We start from the raw sequence: 19,105 nt of genomic DNA, 5'->3' as shown, positions 1-19,105 counted from the left end.
TAGCATTATAATTGTAATCTGTCACAAGGGGTTGTTGTGACAGAAACAGATTTAGGGTAGATTCCAGAGTCACATTTTGATGCTGTTTAGATGACTATAAGACATCTCAGTATAGTTGGCAAGTAATTAGAGATAATGTGCTCAAGAGAGATAAAATTTGGAAATATATTTGGGATTGACCGACAAACAGATAATATCTTAAATTCACAAAACTGGGTGAGACTGTCCACTGAGAAAATGGAAATTAAAAATTTCTCGAGAGGCTGGGGGTGTGGCTCAGTGGTAGAGTACTCACCAAGCACGTGTGAGGCACCAGGTTCGATCCTCAGCATCACATTAAAATAAATAAATTAATTAAATAAGAGTTAAATTCTTTAAAAAAATCTTAGGAGAATGGAGTACTCCATCACTTAGAAAGCCTATCTAAAGTAGGCTGAGTAGAAAAAAGGAATAAAGGAAATGATGCGACTTTAGATATTACTTGCAATTGCCTTTGCTGCACAGAGGAGCATAGAAGATGGTATGAAATAAAATGTGAGTACATGGGAGGCCTTTTGCCAGAAAAGAAGATCAAAGAATGTTTGATAAAGTGAAAACAAAAATATTAGGATGCAGTGGAAGGAGAGCATAATTTCAAGAACAAAAGGTCAGCTAGGTGCAGTGACACACACCCATAATCCCAGTGGCTGGGGAAGCTGAGGCAAGAAGATCTCAAGTTCAAAGTTAGCCTCAGCAACTTTGTGAGACACTTTCTCAAAATAAAAAAGGGTGGGGATGTATCTCAGTGGTTAAGCACCCCTGGATTCAATCACCAATACCATAAAAAGAACAAAATGCCTTGAGAAGGTGAGAAAGGATAAAATCTAGCACAAAGGTGTTAGCCTTACATGGGGACAAACATTTCATCCATTTTAATAATGACTTAAATTATTGTCAATTCATTGATGAAATAACTAAAGCACAGAGGAGTTAAATAATTTGTCCATGTTCATGAGCCAGGAAGTGGCACAGCAAGATCTTAAGTAAAATACAGTATCTCCAATGTCTGTGCTTTGCCATTATACAAACAAAATGGGAGAACAACTATAGTAGCTAGCTGATTTGTAAATTCAATGATGGTAAGATTCTCACTAATATCCCCTATCATTTCCATGAATACTGAGGTTGGTTGTCAATTGAGAGTGTGATAGAAAGAAGGAGTGTAGAAAGTTTGAGGAAGAAGGTCCAAATATTAAATAGCAGTTTTACATAGTAGAAAAAACAGTAGTCCAAGGATAAAAATGGGAACAGTATGCCGAGGCAAACAATTGTGTGCCCATATGAGATCTATGGTTACGAATTTGAAGTGTGAACAGTCAGCAAGCAGATATGTTTTCCCCTAGCAACCTTCTAGGCTCAGATACTAAGAAGTCAGATGCTTGAGTTTAATTACAAATTTAGTTTTGCCAGGTAAGTGAGAAAGTGGATGGAAGATATAAAGAGTATAATAGCAGAGATGAAGGAAGAGGAAAAGAAAGGAAAGGAAGAAAGAGAGGAAGGGAGAAACCTGGAATTGAGGGAGTGGTTGCATGGAGTAGTGAAAGTGATGAACAAAAAACCCTAAGGTGGATAGAGAAGGTGGATAGAAAAAGGACACTCTGGATATTCATGGAAAATAAAGACAAAAATAAGGTTATGACCCTGTGAATTTATGACTAAGTTTGGATGGAGGGAAACTGACAGCTAGGCAATCCAGAAACTGGGAGGTCTTGGATGAGCTGATTATATGGATATGGAAGTTCCCCCAGTAAAAGTGATATTTTTGAGAGACAGGGAAATAGGAGCTACAGTCACCAACTAAAAGATTGAATCTGGGTGCTGATAGATAATAGCAGTGATAAGGGAAATCAGTGGTATAAAGTTAATGAGCAGAACTTCAGAAGTACCAAAGGGGCTAGGTTTGAGGAAATAGGGAAAAGAAATGGTTCAGGTATTGCAGTGGGAAGCAAGGAGGACACTTCAGATTAAAGGAAGCCTTCATAAAGATGCCAGCTGACAGTTATAATTGCTACTTTTAAAAAACCATTGAGAAATCAAGTTTGCAAGTTTATATTTTTAGTTTATGCATCTCATAATAGGTATTTAAAATACAAAGTTTAATGACCAAAGTTATGGCTGGGGATCAGGGTAAAGAGCTAACCAAATCATGCATGATCTTGCAGTTAATGCTTCTAATTATCACTGATGACTGAATTTTGAAAAGATAAGCAAGAGACATGTCCAATTATTTGTCCCTTAGGAAAGACAGAGCTTCTCAAATCATTTGAGTCTGAACTATAGTTAAGTAAACCAAATGTAGCAAGAGCTAATATTCACTGAGGGCTTATTACATGGCAGGTAATATCATAGATACTATGCATATTTCATTAAATCCCTACTACCATTCTAAGAGTAATGGAATCATACAGCTCAGCTTACCTGAGAAAGCTCTGGTTTATGCCTATTTTCCCAATATCCTGTGTGATTTGACATTTGTCCCAGAGTATTATTCTTATTCCTCCTCCTATTATTATTATTATTATTATTATTATTATTATTATTATTCTGGAGATTGAACTCAGAGGCACTCATTCAGCGAGCCACATCCCAGCTCTTTTTATTTTTTGAGACAGGATCTCACTACATTGCCCAGACTGACCTTGACCTTGTGATTCTCTTGCCTCTACTTCCCAAGTTGCTGGCATATGCCACCAAGCCCAGCAGATTCTTCATTTTAAACAAAATATTTTATTAATAGTTGCATTAAAATAAACAGAAATGGGTTTGTTGACCTCCAATTTGTACATCTGGCTTCCATCATGGTATGATCTCCTGGTATGGGGGTAAAGCATAAAGTTTTCACTTTAAAACATGGTGAAAGTTTAAAAACAATGAGCATAATTATCCCAGGCCTCTTTTCTTGATGTTTTCTAGATGCAATGCCCTAACTAACACTCCTTCCTCAGGTTAGTTTGCAGGGAGCTTGCTCATAAAATGAAGTGCGCTCAGACACAAGAAGTTGGGGAAAAATGATTGTCTTTTGAGCTCTGGCAGTTATGGGATACTGCTGCCCCTACTAGCCACATAGGGTATCAGCTTTGGTCAATGGCATGGCACACAAAAATCCATGAAGCCACCATGTTCCTAAGAACGTGAAACAAATAAAAAATGGGGGGGCTGAGCACTCCTGCTACTGAGCTTATATTTGAGTTGTTTTATCATTTTTTGCATGATATAAATCTGCTTTATTTGATAGTACTTTTTTATTTTACAATAATCAACTTCATAGAGTTATGTCTATTAGTACCTCTTTCCACTATTAAGATTGTCCTTGTTTGAATAAATTAAGTGGTTATCCTACCAAAAATAAAGTTAGTGTTTTATCCAATTTTACAAGAAGGAAATTAAAACAAAGAGAGGTTAATTAAAATATCCAAAGTCATACATGCAGGCAGTTCCCAGAGTCACTGAACTTAAAGACTGTGCAACCTGTGTCTCAGAGTTTACATTTTAGTTTATCTAGTCTAACACATGTGTACTGAAAATATTTCTTTTTTTTACTGAAAATATTTCTAGTGGACTCTGCTTTCTGGTGGATAGGGACAGGGATAGGATCAGAATAAGACAAATGAAGTGAGTCACACACATGCATGGTTAGATCCTGGTTTTATTTAAAATTTTAGTATTTTGTTCACCATGATTTTTTGTATTAATAGTGATTTTTAAAATGTTTTATTAAAATATCATTGATCTTGAGTACTGGAGTTTTTAGTATCCCTTCAATTTTGCAACTGAGGTCTCAACTTCTTTTCCCCTAATTCAGTTGGGCGTGAATTACTAAATTAATTTTCAAAGACCCTAATTAGTTGTGGCCTGAGTTTAAAAAAATCATCATTTTAAAATGCTCAATATTCCTAATTCAAAAAGTCATCTCTTTAATTTGTTACTGGAAAACTGACTTCTCAAATGTGATATGGGTTGATTTCTTTGAAAGTCTAAGGAAAAAAAAACAAGAGTCAATCATTTCCCAAACAGACAATGGCTTTCAGATTTATTCAAGGAAGATCTGATAGGAGAACATCTGAGATTACATTTCCATGCATGGGAAGTATACCTGGTGTTTATTGAACAATCAAGTTATGAAATGGGGTCACTTTCAAGGAGAGGCCTGGTAATTTTCAACTGGGTGTATTTGCTTTGATTATCCTTTCTACATTTTGCAAAGCAGCTGCTGTCAATTTTATCACACTAGAGTTTCTCAAAACCAATTACACCCAAATCTTCACTTACAGAACTGGAAAAACCTAGAGTATTTGAAGCTGATACCCTAGATCCATGTAGTAAAACCCTATTTTTATGTTACTCTTTGGCTCCAAAAGGAAGCATTCACACAGTGTAAGGGTTATAACAATTTTACTATATGAACTTTAAAGCCTCACCTGCATTTCCCTTACTTCTAGTTTTGTGGTTTTGTGCCTGTCTTTAGATGTCTAGTTTACCCAAATAGCCCTGACTTCATCACTCAGTGACTAAACAGAAATAAATAGTGGCTGCTTGAGAACATGATTATGGCTTTAAGATCACAAAAAGAAAAGCTGCATTTGAAAAGGAATGATTGTAACAATGTTAACACTGTTTAGACTGTTTAACACCCTCCCCCCAAAAAATCTGGGGCTTCTTAAACTGATCAGAAAATAAGGTAAGAATGTCAGGCCCTGATGAAAATGTCTCAAATTATAGCAATTTGGAAAAGTGAGAATTCAGTACTCAGTTGTCTGTGATTCTCTCTCCTTGACTTCCTTTACCCATGTTTTAAGGCTTAAGTAAACTGCTAACTCCTCAAAAGAACACTTTCTGATCCTACAGGACTGAAATAATCTCACTCTTTCAAGAATAATTTTTACCTTTTTTTAACCTTTTCATAACATGTGTCATTTTCAACCCATTTGTCATGTATGATTTACAGAATATAACATTTTTAAAAATTTATTTTCTATTCTAATTTGTCATATATGACAGCAGAATGCATTACACTTCATATTACACATATAAAGTACAATTTTTTATATCTCTGGTTGTACAAAGTATATTCACACATTCATGTCTTCATACATGTACTTAGAGTAACAACGTCCATCTCATTCCACCATCTTTCCTACCCCCATGTCCCCTCCTTTTCCCTCCCACCCTTTTATCCTATCTAGAGTTCATCTAATCCTCCCATGCTCCTCCTCCCAACCCCACTATGAATCAGCCCCCTTATATCAGATAAAACATTCAGCCTTTGTTTTGGGGGGGGATTGGCTAACTTTACCTAGCATGATATTCTCCAACTCCATCCACTTACCTGCAAATGTCATGATTTTATTTTCTTTTAATGCTGAGTAATATTCCATTGTGTCTATGTACCACATTTTCTTTATCCATTCATCTACTGAAGGGCATCTAGGTTGGTTCCACAATTTAGTTATTGTGAATTGTGCTTCTATAAACATTGATGTGGCTGTGTCCCTGTAGTATGCTGTTTTTAAGTCCTTTGGGTATAGACTGAGGAGTGGAATAGCTGGGTCAAATGGTGGTTCTCCTCCATTTTTACTCCTCTTATCTTTCTTCAACAAGGGGAAATTGGAGTGCATAGCAAGATGTGGACTGTATATAGCTATCTTTATTATCAAGGAATGAGATAATGGTTCTGTGCTTTCACTCTGTCATGTTTAAACAAGAGAAAATGAAAAGAATTAAGAAGCCAAAGTCTTAGGTTTTACCTTGCATTGATATTGGCTGTGGATAAACTAGGTCTTAAGTACATGAAAATTTTCCCCAAATGCAGAAAACCCCATTAAGACCCTTCAAACCCAATTACAATATAAACTGACTTTGAATGAAGGCTACTGGAATACAGATTCACTATCAGCAAGTCTAATCTACCAACAGACCTAAACAAATGAAGTACCTATTAAACTACAATTATAGTAGCATCAACCTTCCATAATCCTTCTGAAGACCTCCCTGCTTCCTCTCCAAAGACTTAGAGCAGTGCTTCTCAGTCTGTAATGATTTTGCCCTTTAGGAGATATATGGCAATATCTGGAGATGTACTTAGTTGTTGTACCTAGGAGGGGATTTTCCTGGCATTTAGTAGAGATCAGTGGTGCTGCTAACTCTCCTTTAATATGCAGGACAGTCTCAGCCCCACCAGGCAAGGTGGTGGTATTATACCAGCTATTTGGGAGGCCGAGGCAGAAAATCACAAGTTGGAGGCCAGCCTGGGCAACTTAGTGAGATCTATTCTCGAAATAAAGTAAAATGAATAAAAAGACTTAGGTATTTAGTTCAGCAATAGAGAATTTGCCTAACATATGTCAGCCCCTGGTTTCAATTCCCAATACTGCAGGGGAAAAATTATTTCTAAGTCCTAAATATCAACAGTACTAAAGTAGACATACCCTGGGTTAAAGCATTGTCAAGATAAACTTATCTATATGTAATTGTCTTACATATTTTCTGTCTTATATTCAAAACATTATCTCCCTTACAAATATTGTCTGTGTATTCAATCAAAAGAGCTCTTTCAGTTTTGATAAACTCAAAGTGAATTCCTTCAAGATTCATACATAGGGTTGGGCTTACAGGGTAATGGCCAATTTTCTTTCCCTTATATTAGAAAAAAATACATTCTATCTATCAGTCTCTTTGAAATTTGATTTATGTATCCAAATGTACAATCAACTGGGTAGGAAGGAAAGTTCCATCTGATTGATGTCACTTTTTTTAGTAAAGACACAAATTATATGGATCCACACATCACATGCCTTAAGATCTATGATATTGTGCACAGCTTCATGCACAAAGGCAGGGTCCACATCTGGAAAATATTGGTTTTAATTATGAGTATCCATATTTTGTGAGATGGAGATGCTTCTGTGTGCCTAAGAAAAAAATGAAGTTCTTTATCTCACCTACTCAGTGGTGTGAAGACTGATAATGAAAGCTTATTTTTAGAATGAACGCCTGAACGTGTGTGGTTCAACAGATACACACAATAATGTTAAGTATAAAAGAGATAGGGAAAGAAGTGTTGACCCATGGTGGTTTCATCTAGAAGGAATCCAGTGGGAACTTTTGTTTTTTTTACAAAAACAAGGTAAATGCATATGGGAAGCCTCACTCCTTGGAATAGCAAAAAATACAGGCATTGAGAATAACTTGTAAAAGCACAGATGTCTAGATGCAGAGCACAATAAGGAGTTCACAGTCTGGCACTGATAAACAGACTACAGCTGAGAGATTCTGATATAGATCAGGACAGGACCAAAGACTGTACTTTTCTAACAAGCACCAGGTGACTGGTAACAATCCAGAGAAGCCTCAACATGACATATTACTTCATGTCTTTGTTATTAATGGTGGCTACAGTCATGTCAAAGACATAAACCTTAGGGATGGATACAATGTTGGAAAATACATTATTGAAAGATCAACAAATAGAAAATAAGTACCTTATAAAAGCCATGCTTAGATTTGAAATCTGAATCCCTATAGGTCTCCTTTCTCCTTGTCCTTAGAAAACAAATCACACAATTGTATCTCTTCTGCCTTTCAAGAAGAATATAGTGAAATGGTGTGTGTTATCTTTTATCATTTACCATTTTCCTTATTCCACCCCATGTTTGCACAAGGTGTTTAAAGATGATTTCATAGATCATTAATTAAGGTAACAACTGCTTCCTTAGCAGGCATGATGTTGAAGAGCCTGTAAACTGCTTCCCCAGGGAGGCAGAAAGCCTGTTTGTTTTTTATCTTAAAGGTTGAGGAGTTTGGATAAGGCTTTGAGAGACTTGCATGGATTAGGAATTTAGACCTAATTGTAAAAGCCATCCAAAATAAATAAGTTTCATGGTACTTTCTAATTCTCCATTTTACCAGGGTATAGAGCTGGTGCTTGTCAGGGACATCGAGGCCTGAAGTGTTTGCAAGGAGTTTTCTTCCAAGCATGTTCCCTTTTGTTAGGTACTATGACAGACTAGTATTTTAGGACTTCTAATATGGAGTGCTCTTTTGCAAAATGTAAAATAATTTGCAGAAGCAGTCTTGCAAATGAAATCACTGTCTTATTAGTGTCTCCCTCCTATTCTTTCTTTCATCTCAGGCTATTTTCTACCACTGTTTTCTTTACTACTTTCCTTCCAACTTAATCATATTTTTCTGTCTCTCTATTTTTTTTACTCTTCATAAGTTTCTCTGTCCCTTACCCCCAATCTTATCTCTTCAGACTATCTCATTTTATTTATTCATTCATACCTTTAATCAGTGTAAATGTATTGCACATCTACTATGAACCACCAAAGTCCAATAGACTCTTCCCTTGGGATGCTTACAAGAAAAGATAAATTAATATGCACTCATGTTTTGTACATACATATTACATATTATGATAGTGATCAAAATAGTGCTATGCAGGGGCTGCAGTTGTAGAACAGGGGTGGAGAACTTGCCTGGCACATGTGAGGCTGTGGGTTTGATCCTCAGCACCACATAAAAATAAATAAAATTTATTTTATTTATTATAAATAAATAATACATCTACAACTAATTTTTTTTAAAAAAAGAGTGGTATGGAAACATGCTGGAGGTGCCTTGTAGTAGACATTGTCAATGCCCATTATTCTTATGGTAGTCATTGGTCTCATGTATTCTGCTGACTTCCTACTATAAGCTCCACTCTGTTTGCTGTGGAGGGAGGGAAGGTATCTTACTCTGCAAAGCAGGCTGGAAATGCTGAGGACTTAACACTGAAAACCAATCCTCCACCAATCATAAGACCAATCCTCCTCCAATCATAGTTGGGATCCAGGGATAAATATTCTAGTTTCCTTGTCCCTCTGAGCCATATTCTATACTGGCTATTAGTGATTCCCAGTTGGAGTGAAAACTGCTTACTTATGCACTCTAAATTAGTGTCTTTCTTTTTCCTGCTTAACTTCCCTACTCCTGCACTGGTGCTTCCTGAGATCACTTTCCAAATAATCCACTTGAACTTATATCCCTGTTTCGGGGTCTTCTGGACAAAACTAGCTAAGATAAGCACCAAGCCAATAGCTGGGTTCCCTCAGCTATAATTATCAAAATAGGAGGCTAGAGAGCTGAGCAGGTGCCAGGAAAGGCTCTGCTCCATGCTAAGAAGGTTGGAATTCCTCCTGAAGGCAATTGGGAGACATTAAAGGTTTTTAAATAGGGAGATTGCATGGTTAAATTTATATTATGAAAAAATTAATTCAGTTGGGCACTCTGGAGAATGCTTCAAAAAGAGCAGAACTGGGGGCAAGAGATCAATAAAAGATTCTTATAATAAAAATCATGGATGAGGACATGAAAGGCGACAAAAATTTAAATGATTTTTAGAAAAATAAGAAAACTGATTAGAACATGTACTACTTCAACATATAGAATGCAGAAAGGAAGAAGTCTAAAATGACTGCCAGGATTATGGATTTCTCAAGAGGGAACTGTGGTGTTACTGGATGAAGACTATGTTACAGGAGGCAGATGTTAAGTTTGTGTAAGATGAACTGAAACTTGAGACACGGAGATGGAGATGTCCCTGAGGCAATCCAGTGATCAGGAGAGAGGACTGGGTTGGATGGAAATTTTGAGGAGTTATCAGGTTATAGATGGAGGTTAAAACTATAGATGTGGATGATTACTCAGGAAGAATGAACAGAGTGAGAATAGAAGAGATGAGGGGGTGGGAAAGAGTAGGAAGGGGTGAATAAGAAAAAGGACAGGGAAGGGAAGGTACAAAAAAGGAACAGAAAGTGGCAAGACAGAAAAGAAAGGACAGAACAATTAGGACAATGCCCTTGAGCACCACCATGTCAGAAACAGGCAGAGGAAAAGGAGCCCATAAGGGAGACAGAAACAATATGATGCTTTCTACCCACACCACAGAGTTTGGTCCAGCAAAGCTGGGAACATAGGACCTGAGGGGAAGGAAGAATTTAGTTGCTCAGAAAGTGGGAGGGACTAAAATGTTTTAAAGTTTATGGAATAATACTGACTGATGGAAACTATAGAAATATTTTTTTTTCTTTATAGAAAGGGTCAGATTGGAAAGGGGCACAAGTATTTTCCTAAATGCTGCTACAGCATTTCTATTTAAACACACTCTTAATTGTATAATTAGTTTACATTTACCTGGTAGTCCCTCCCTAGAAGCATAGGATTATTAATAAGTTTGCCTTTTTATGATTTTTCTGTAACTAGCTTTCAAAATCTGGGATATATACTATGACCTTAGCAAAGCTTTCCCTGAACAAATGAAAATATGAAAATGGCTTTGTGGTTTGAATTATTTACAGTAACAAACATTTCACATTGTTGCCATGATAAATCACCACAAACTTAGTGGCTTAAAACAAGACAAACTGGGCTGGGGATGTGGCTCAAGCGGTAGCACGCTCGCCTGGCATGCGTGCGGCCCGGGTTCGATCCTCAGCACCACATACCAACAAAGATGTTGTGTCCGCCGAGAACTAAAAAATAAATATTAAAAAAATTCTCTCTCTCTCTCTCTCCTCTCTCACTCTCTCTTTAAAAAAAAAAAAACAAGACAAACTTTTCTATAGTTCTGGAGGTCAGAAGTCCAATACAGATCACACTAGGCTAAAATCAAGGTGTTGGCATGGCTGTGTTGCTTTGGAAGCTTGTTAGGGGAATCAAGGGGTTTGGTGGCTCATCAGAGGAAAAGATATGACCATGGAGGCAGCAACACACAACAAACTTAAATTGGCAGTGCTCAGACAGGATTGCATGATGGGGAAAACCCTCATAGCATGAGATAATCCAGAGCCTTAGGGAGGGGGACAAGGTGGGTGAGGACAAGGGGACTTCCAGGGGAGAGAGAGAGAGATGGGGGGGGGACTTACATGTCTTGATGATGTTCAGCAGTACAGTGAGGGCTTTCTGGGTCACAGAACTTCAAAAGGCAGCAGCAGCTTGGGCCTTAAAATCACAAAGCTCTCATCAATCTCAGCACGTGTTAGGCATAGTTTCATAAATTATGCAAAGTAGTCAAGCTCTAGATGGCTAAAAGTCTGCATGTGTGGGCTAATTTTAAGATAACTATGAGTGTAAAATTTAAGTTTCATGTGGGAAGGCTCTTGAGCTAAAAGAATTTAACCTACAGTAAAGAAAAAAAACAACCAAGAGGCTAATACATAGAGGTCATCTTTGGCTTATTTATATAACAATGCTCTAGAGGAGAATTTGATTCTTCCCTTTTCCAAATCTACAGGCCACTCACAGTTCTTGGCTCTTGATTCCCTTCCTCCATCTTCAAAGCCACAGCACTGCATCTCTCTGACCTTTCTTCCATAGTCTCATCTAATTCTGACCATAGCTGAGAAATTTTCTCCATTTTTAAAATACAAGTGATTAAATTGGGCTCAGCTGTACAATCCAAGGCCCTTTTCTCAAGTACTTTACCTTAATTACACCTGCAATCCCCTTTTTCTTTGTAAGGTAACATATTCACAGGTTCCAGGGATTAAGACATAGGCATCTTTGGTAGTCATTATCCTGCCTTCTGTGAACAGCAGTGTTTTCCTGTGACTCAAAGAGTGCCCGTTGGCCACTGTAAGTATGCTCAAGGCTCACACAAGGCAGGCTAGAAGAGCCAGGTGGTGAATGCTCTAGAGGTGGCCCTCAACCAATAACCAGCTGGAGGCTGGTAGCTAAATACCCAGCTTTGTCACCACTTGGTAGGTCAAGTCTGAGTTTCTCAGGGGTTTGAGCCCCATTTAACAATCTCGTTAACCTACTGATAATTCACACACCCTTTATTGACTTTCCTCCTTTCCCGGTTCCATTTCCCCACTCCCTTACCACACTTCCAATATTTTTTAAAGACCAAACAAGTGTATTTGCAAAATATCTAGTAGAGTTGAACAGTAGACTTTGAGTCTAACTGGTTCAACAGGATCAGAGGAATCTCAAATTGGTATTTTCTCTATTGCCCAACATCCTGTTATAATTTAATATTAATTCACAAAAACATTATTAAGCACATCCTGTAACACATGGACTCTTCTAGATGGCCTGGCAGTTCAATGCATGCCATAAAAGATTTTTCAGTTTATATCATGCATAGCCTCTCAAGTTTATGGGTATTTCATTTGTTTTTTTTTTTTTTAGATATACATGACAGTAGGGTGTGTTTTGACATATTATTCATATATCTGGTGAAACCCATTACAATTTTAATCCCATTCTTGTGGTTGAACATGATGTGGGGTTACACCAGACTTCTAATATTGTCTCCCAAACAAACCACTTGTATGCAATTCTTTGTCTCAGAGTTGCTTTGAGAGAACAAAAGCAAATAGGGTGTACTGCCTCCTGGACCAGGGGCTTGATAAACATCACAGTCAGTTAAACCCCATCCCCTCGTACTAAACAGATCCTCTTGCACCCACATTTTATCTAAGAATGTAGGAAGAGTGAGTGGCATCTCTGAGGGCACAGCAGGGGTTTCTCCACATTACAGCTCAAAAACTATATTCTATCTATTGCACTTTACAGTTGGCATTGCTAAAGTATTTCTGTGCTACTGTGTTTCCCAAACAATCTGACATATTTCAAACAACTTGATTTATTTCATAATGTAATTTTGTTCCTGAAATCAAGCCTGTGACTTCAGCTATATTATTGTCTTATGAAAGCTATTATAGTAGATATTTTGAACGTTTTTTACTGTCTTGCTCTTAAATGCTGTAAGATGCTTCATGGTAATTCAAGTTGCAGTTATTTAAACATAAATGAACTGATAAAAAGATTAAACTGAATGAGAGAGAAGTCTGGTGCTTCCCAAACATTTCATTGGTGATGTGGGTTTGCCTAATCACAGTACTAATTTATCTTCTATCAATGTTATTCTTGTTTCTTTCTTGTGATTCTTGTTTGGGCAAAACACTAAGTAAATCTGGAGTTATTTCCCACCTGATTGATGAAGTAGCATCAGAGGCAAAGGTAACCATTTAGAAAAACAAATGATTCTGACTCCATGCAAGAGTGAGTATAAGGAAATGGCAACTGTCTTCTTAACTTTTCATTTTAAGCTGCTGAACAATCCTAGAATTCATTTATTCAACAAGTATTTTTAATGTTTATTTTGCACAGAGTTCTGTATTAGAAAAGGGAAATTAAGAATATGAAAACTGCTTGAAACTTCATGAAGCTGTAGAAGTCAATAAGAAAAAAGGAAGAACACGGGGCAATTCCTAGAAAGGGAGAATACTTCCAGTTCTTAAGGATGTCTCTTTCTCAAGGAGGAAGCAACATTTGTAAAGTTCATGTGGTGTTGAAATATTTACTGTAAATTATTCTCAACTCATCTTGGGAATACATAAAATACAGATAAAATAGGTAATGAAAATCATACTCTTTCAGTGCTCACCAGAAAATGGCCGTATCATACTTTGCTGATCTACCTCTTACTTACATCAGAGCTTTCCACACCTTCACTTTCAAATAAAAGTGAGAGTCAGTGACAAGGTAGCCTCCTTTGATCTAAGGTAGTGGTTCTCAACTTACAGCTACTTTTTCCTGTTCAGGGGATATTCAGTAATGTCTGGAGGCATTTTTAGTTCTCATGACTTGGGGGATGGGGACTACATATGCTTTTGGAATCTAGTGAGTAGGCCAAGAATGCTGCTAAACATCTTGCAATACACAGTATGACACCTACAGCAAAGAATCATCTGACTCAAATGTCAAAAATGCTAACATTTAGAAAACCCTAATGTAAGGAGCAGAGATACGCTACACACACAGAGAACTGAGGTTTTTCTTGGGTGGGGGGAAGCTTAGCTTCATGACTGCAACCAGCTTCTGAACAAGTAAGTCATTTGTGCCAGGAGTAATTAGAGTATGACTCAAAAGATGATCTAGTCAGAAATTCTCTTCAATTAGGAATTTCCCCTTTATAAGAAAGCTCTTTTTTACTCTGCATAAAGTTCTTTTAATTTACACCAGATAGCAAATAAGAGGTCCAAAATATTATTCTTTGCACTGATAATGGGGGCATGAATTTTGTTGGATGCCTGATTTAATTGCTTTCCACAAAGGTGACATGGGTGTAAACATTATGAGGTTAAGTTATTGAATGTTTCCACTTCATTTACTCTGTCACTTCTGAATTTATCCTATAGCAACAGAAGTTACACTAGATACTAGCTCCAGTATTTTCTAGAAAGATTAACCCAATAGAACAGGGTTCTCAATCCTGGCTACACATTAGACACCTGGGAGCTTTTTAAAATACCAAAGCCCATACCATTAAATCTCAATCCTTTGGGGAGAACCCATTAATCTTTGAGTTTTGGGGTACTGGGAATTGAAACCAGGAGCACTAAACCACTGAGTCACATCCCCAGCCCTATTTTTTATTTTATTTAGAAACAGAATCTCACTGAGTTGTTTAGGGCACCACTGAATTGCTGAGGCGGGCTTTGAATTTTGGATCCTCCTGCCTCAGCCTCCCCAGCCACTGGGATTACAGGTGGGCACCACTACACCCAGCTGCATCTTGGTTTTTTAAGGCTTTGCAGGTGATTCCAACATGCAGTCCAGTTTGAGAATGACTGCTCTAAAGCCTCACTTATTAAAATATCTGTTAACCAGCAGAATCAGCATCACCTAGAGCTTGTCAGAAATTCAGCCTCTCAGGCCCACCCCAGATCCGCAGAATGAGGAAGTGCATTATGAAAGGATCGCCAGGGGACCTGGAAGCATGAAAGCTTAAGAAGTGATGCTGTAGAACATATTGCAAAAAGTCCACTTAGAAAATGTATACCATTGCAATATGCACAATCTAAAACAAGGTACACTATTAAGACATGGGGAATGGTCCAAAGCTCTAAATAAATTTTTTTTTCATTTGATATAAAATATTAAGTTCATTACAATAGTTACTTGAATTATTTACTGAATTTTATTTTTAATTGTGAAAAATTTCAAACACAAACAGTAACTTGATCTTTGTTTTGCACAGCTGAGAATGAACTCAAAGCCTTCTGCATGCTAGGCAAGAGTTCTACCGCTGAGATGCACTTCTAGCCCTTGTTTTTCTGAAGAAGAGTAAGCACTAGCTCTTAGGTAGCATAGATTTCTCATTCTGATGTTGGGAACCAAGCATGAACTTCATGCAACACCCTTTCCTGTAACTCTGAGAAGGTGCCCTCTTAGCTCTGTATTCACATACACAAGAGACAATCTGAAATGTCATTCAATAGAATCCATGCTAGAGTGAGGAACTTCACCTTTATTAACATGATAGAACTTTGCCCCTAGGTATCTTAGTAAAACAACAGTTCTAAATAGTCATATGAACTTATTCTGGAGCATAAATATGCTTTCAATTGGATAGTTTCGTAGTTTATAAGGATTGCTGAATGTTGTACAGTCAGCTAGTCAGCTCCAGGTGACCAGAATTCAGATGCCTTAATTCATTTTACAATCACCAAATGTTCTTTCACACTTATATCCTTTATGACAGATTTTTAAAGCTTACAAAAATACATCATGAAGTTAGCCTTCCTCAGTCCAGCTAAGTATCCTGTTAACTTGCTTCATTATAGCACTTTTTTTCTAGAATAACTCTTCCATTTAATTACACTCTGAGCCTTAGTTTCTTTACCTGTAAAAGAAGTCTAATAAAACTTTCTCATGTGCTTTATGTTAGGAATAAGCAAGATTACACATGTAAAGAATGATGCTTTGTACTCACCCGATGCTCATCAAATATTTCCTTTCTCCTGCCTTCACTTATATTTCTGAAACCCTCAGGAAAATGTCATCAGAAATTTTCTAAACAGCAGAGCCCATTAGTCTTTCAATCTGAAAAACCTGTCATGGTTTCTGATACATAACAAGTGCTTGAAAAAACGTTTGTTGAATGAATTTTTGGTTTCTACTCAGGATTCATAGCTTGGGGATCTAAAAGTGGACAGCTAACCATCCCTAAACCATCATAAGACATGCCATTTTTTACAAAGGACACTTTAAATGTGTATAGCTATGTGTGTTTCAGATTCCATCCCACTGATAATCTGACTTCTACTCCAAAGTACAAATCTGTGAGAAAAGCAATAGACAGTTACATAGAATAGTATAGTGGAGTTCTTTATGTAAACTTGTCTTCTCATGTTCATGTAAAATGTCCTCTGGTTCTTTAATTAAAACTAGATTTTTATTACCTTAATTGCTATTCAGTGTAAAAGAGACTAAAAATTATATGTTAAAATCCAACACAATAAATGCAAGCACTTAGGAGAAAACAGAAAAAGAGTAGTGGCTACTCCTTAACCAAGGCAGCAGAAATCAGGAGGGAAGAGAACCTCCTGGAAGGAGTGGTTATTTTTGCTGAGGATAGAAGATTGAATTATAATTTACCAAGGAGACAAAAGTCAAAGAGAATCACTATACAGAAGGAATAACACATGGAAAGGCCTAGAAAAATGGAAAAGTTTGAACCACTGAGTGAACAGAGAACAGCTAAAACATAGTATCTGTAATGAGACATGATGAAAAATAAAACTAGAATAATCCATTAGGGTCTGATTATAAAAGCCCTTGTCATCTGTGCCAGTAGGGTCTGCATTTTTATACAGGAGCCAAGCAATCAGATAATAGATAGGCAGAAAAATGAATTCAGAAACTCTGAACACTAGTTCTTATTTCTTATAAGATGGTTTCTACTCCTGAGAAGCTCTTGAAAACATAGGAGTATTTACAGCTGTCTCACTGCTAAAATCAATCAAAAGCTGTACACACAGAATCTAGGACTCAGTAGAAAGAGTTCAGGGCCTAGCATAATGCCTGGCACATAGGAGGTGGACTCACAGATTCTTGTGAAATCCCTGTGCTTTCTCAAGCATGATGAGTGACCATTGCATTAAATTTAAACAGAATGTGTGACTCTGCTCTTCATCAAGAAGCCCCTCTTTTAGATTCCCCCATGGCTAGCACGTTCCTATCATATGGTAGATGTTCAGGATATATTTAAGGAATGAATTCTAGCAGCAAAGAAACCAGTTGTGACATTTAGTACAGTACTTTTCAAATTGAGGGGTCATGAAGTCAGTTCAGTGCTCATCAGCAGCATTTTTGAAAGAAAAAAGCTGGGAGAAAGGATTAAAATATCAGAGTGCATCCTAATTTGGAAAATTACTACTTTCTGATTTTTTCCTTTGGATATATTAAGGTGTGTGGGAGTGCGTGTATGTGTATATGTGTATGTTTGGTAATGGAAAATATGTTTACTATTTTGGGTTGCAGCAAAAAGAGAGAGTGTATGTGTGTGTGTGTGTGTGTGTGTGTGTGTGTGTGTGTTGTATGCATTATTAGATTACTGTCTTTGTTTTTTTTCTAACTTTACTGGGATATGATCAACAAAATTGCATACATTTAAGGAGTACAACTTGATTTAATATATGCACACATTATAAAATAAAACATCATAATCAAACTAATTAAAACATCCATCACCTCACATGGTTGCCAATTTCTTTCTTCATTCTTTCTTTGTGGAGAGAATACTTAAGATCTATACTCCTATCAAATTTCAAGTATACAATACAGTATTATTAATATAGTCACATCACTGTATATTAAATCCCAAGAATTTATTTACTTGTCATAATTGAAATGCTGTAACCCTTGACCAACATCTTTCCATTTCTCCCTCCTACCATCTCCTGGAAACTACCATTCTATCTCTACTTCTATGAGTTTGATTATTTTAGATTTCACATATAAGTGAAATCTTATGGTATTTCATAGCAAAAATATTTTGAAAACCAGTCCTTTCAGGGTAGATCAGGTCAGGCTCACTGTGCTTCTTTGGCTTAATCCTTCTCATATATCCTCAAGAGGCACAGAAATAATAGCTTATTTGGTTGTTACAATGACAGGGATAGGAGGTGTATGTACCTTGTACAAACTGCTGGCACCTCCCTAAAACTAAGACTCTTATCCTTGTCTTGCCAGCCCACTCTCACACCCCACTGGAGGAATGTGATGCTCATGACCCAGTGGGGTCATCACTCAGTGCCTTATGCCTTCAATGTCAAAGCTGTGTCATCCTCAGCTGGGCACAATGTGTGCCTTATTAAGGCACACAGCTAGAGGGGGAAAAAAGCAAGACTAACCTAGAAGTTAAGTCCATTTTCTTTGAAAATATATCTACCTAGAAACACATAATGTTTCCTCTTTTCTTTGATTATAACTATTCCATTGGCATCTTTGAAAAGAAAAGGAAATCAGACTCTCAAATACTATCTTACATACCTTCACACACACTTTCTTAACTAGAAACTCAGTTGGTCAACAAATAGATCAACAGATAACTGGTGTTATTTTCGCATTGTGATCAATCTCTGCCTTCTGTGTTTACAACAATCAATCTTCCCTCTGAGCCCACAGACAGGTTTTCTGTCTGAAGTCTTAAATCTGGTAACCATAGTAATGAAGCAGAGACAAGGGGAGATTTAGGAAATGTACTACAGATGCTCTATCAAAAAGAAAGAACCTTCATTTTATCCATTATTTTCCATTTTATTTATTTTATTTGCAAGAGGTACTTGTAAGAGGCATAGCTGAAGTGCTAATGAACAAACAAATTGCTGAAGAGAATGTGGAAGAAAGCTAGGGCACAGATGATCTGCAAAACTAATTAATAAGCCAGAAAAAAGGGAGCATAGATTGTGCTTCTGGTTCACTCCACTGGTTTAAATGTCCTTGGGAGAAGCAATAGGAAAGTGCCTCCTGATTGTTTACAGTGTTCACCTGCCTCAGTAACTGCTAAATTTAAAACAGAGCCTATAGTCCATATTCATTAGAGAAAAGCTAGCTTAAGAGGATCATGCAAATTCAGAAGGAAGTAAGATTGGCCAGAGAGAGCAGGATTATGTTGTTGTTGTTGTTGTTTTTCACCTGGAGAACCATGTCTGTTCTACAGCTACAGCTGTGTAAAGCAGTAAAGTGATGGCCCACAGACATCTCACCCCTTAGGACATGCCTCATTGCCCCT

The 19,105-nt window shown here is 37.2% G+C and overlaps 1 protein-coding gene across 5 annotated transcripts in view; it reads left to right on the top strand.

Annotated features, from left to right (window-relative positions):
• Glra2 (glycine receptor alpha 2) overlaps positions 1–19,105 on the top strand; it is a 185,595-nt gene that overhangs the window by 152,958 nt on the left and 13,532 nt on the right. The window contains exons 8-9 of one of the 5 annotated variants that reach the window (XM_077793935.1): positions 1,408–1,439; positions 14,142–14,150. The exons of 3 other annotated variants lie outside the window; for them this stretch is intronic. In XM_077793935.1, the coding sequence (XP_077650061.1) occupies positions 1,408–1,439; positions 14,142–14,150 (41 nt within the window). Of the gene's footprint in view, positions 1–1,407; positions 1,440–7,384; positions 7,415–14,141; positions 14,151–19,105 lie in introns of all 5 variants that reach the window. One more of the 5 variants, XM_077793936.1, reaches the window with a different exon arrangement.

This window comes from Urocitellus parryii, chromosome X, assembly GCF_045843805.1.
Source record: "Urocitellus parryii isolate mUroPar1 chromosome X, mUroPar1.hap1, whole genome shotgun sequence".
Lineage (NCBI taxonomy): Eukaryota > Metazoa > Chordata > Mammalia > Rodentia > Sciuridae > Urocitellus > Urocitellus parryii.
The sequence above is the reverse complement of the archived record's forward strand: the minus strand, read 5'-3'. Positions and strand labels throughout refer to the sequence as shown.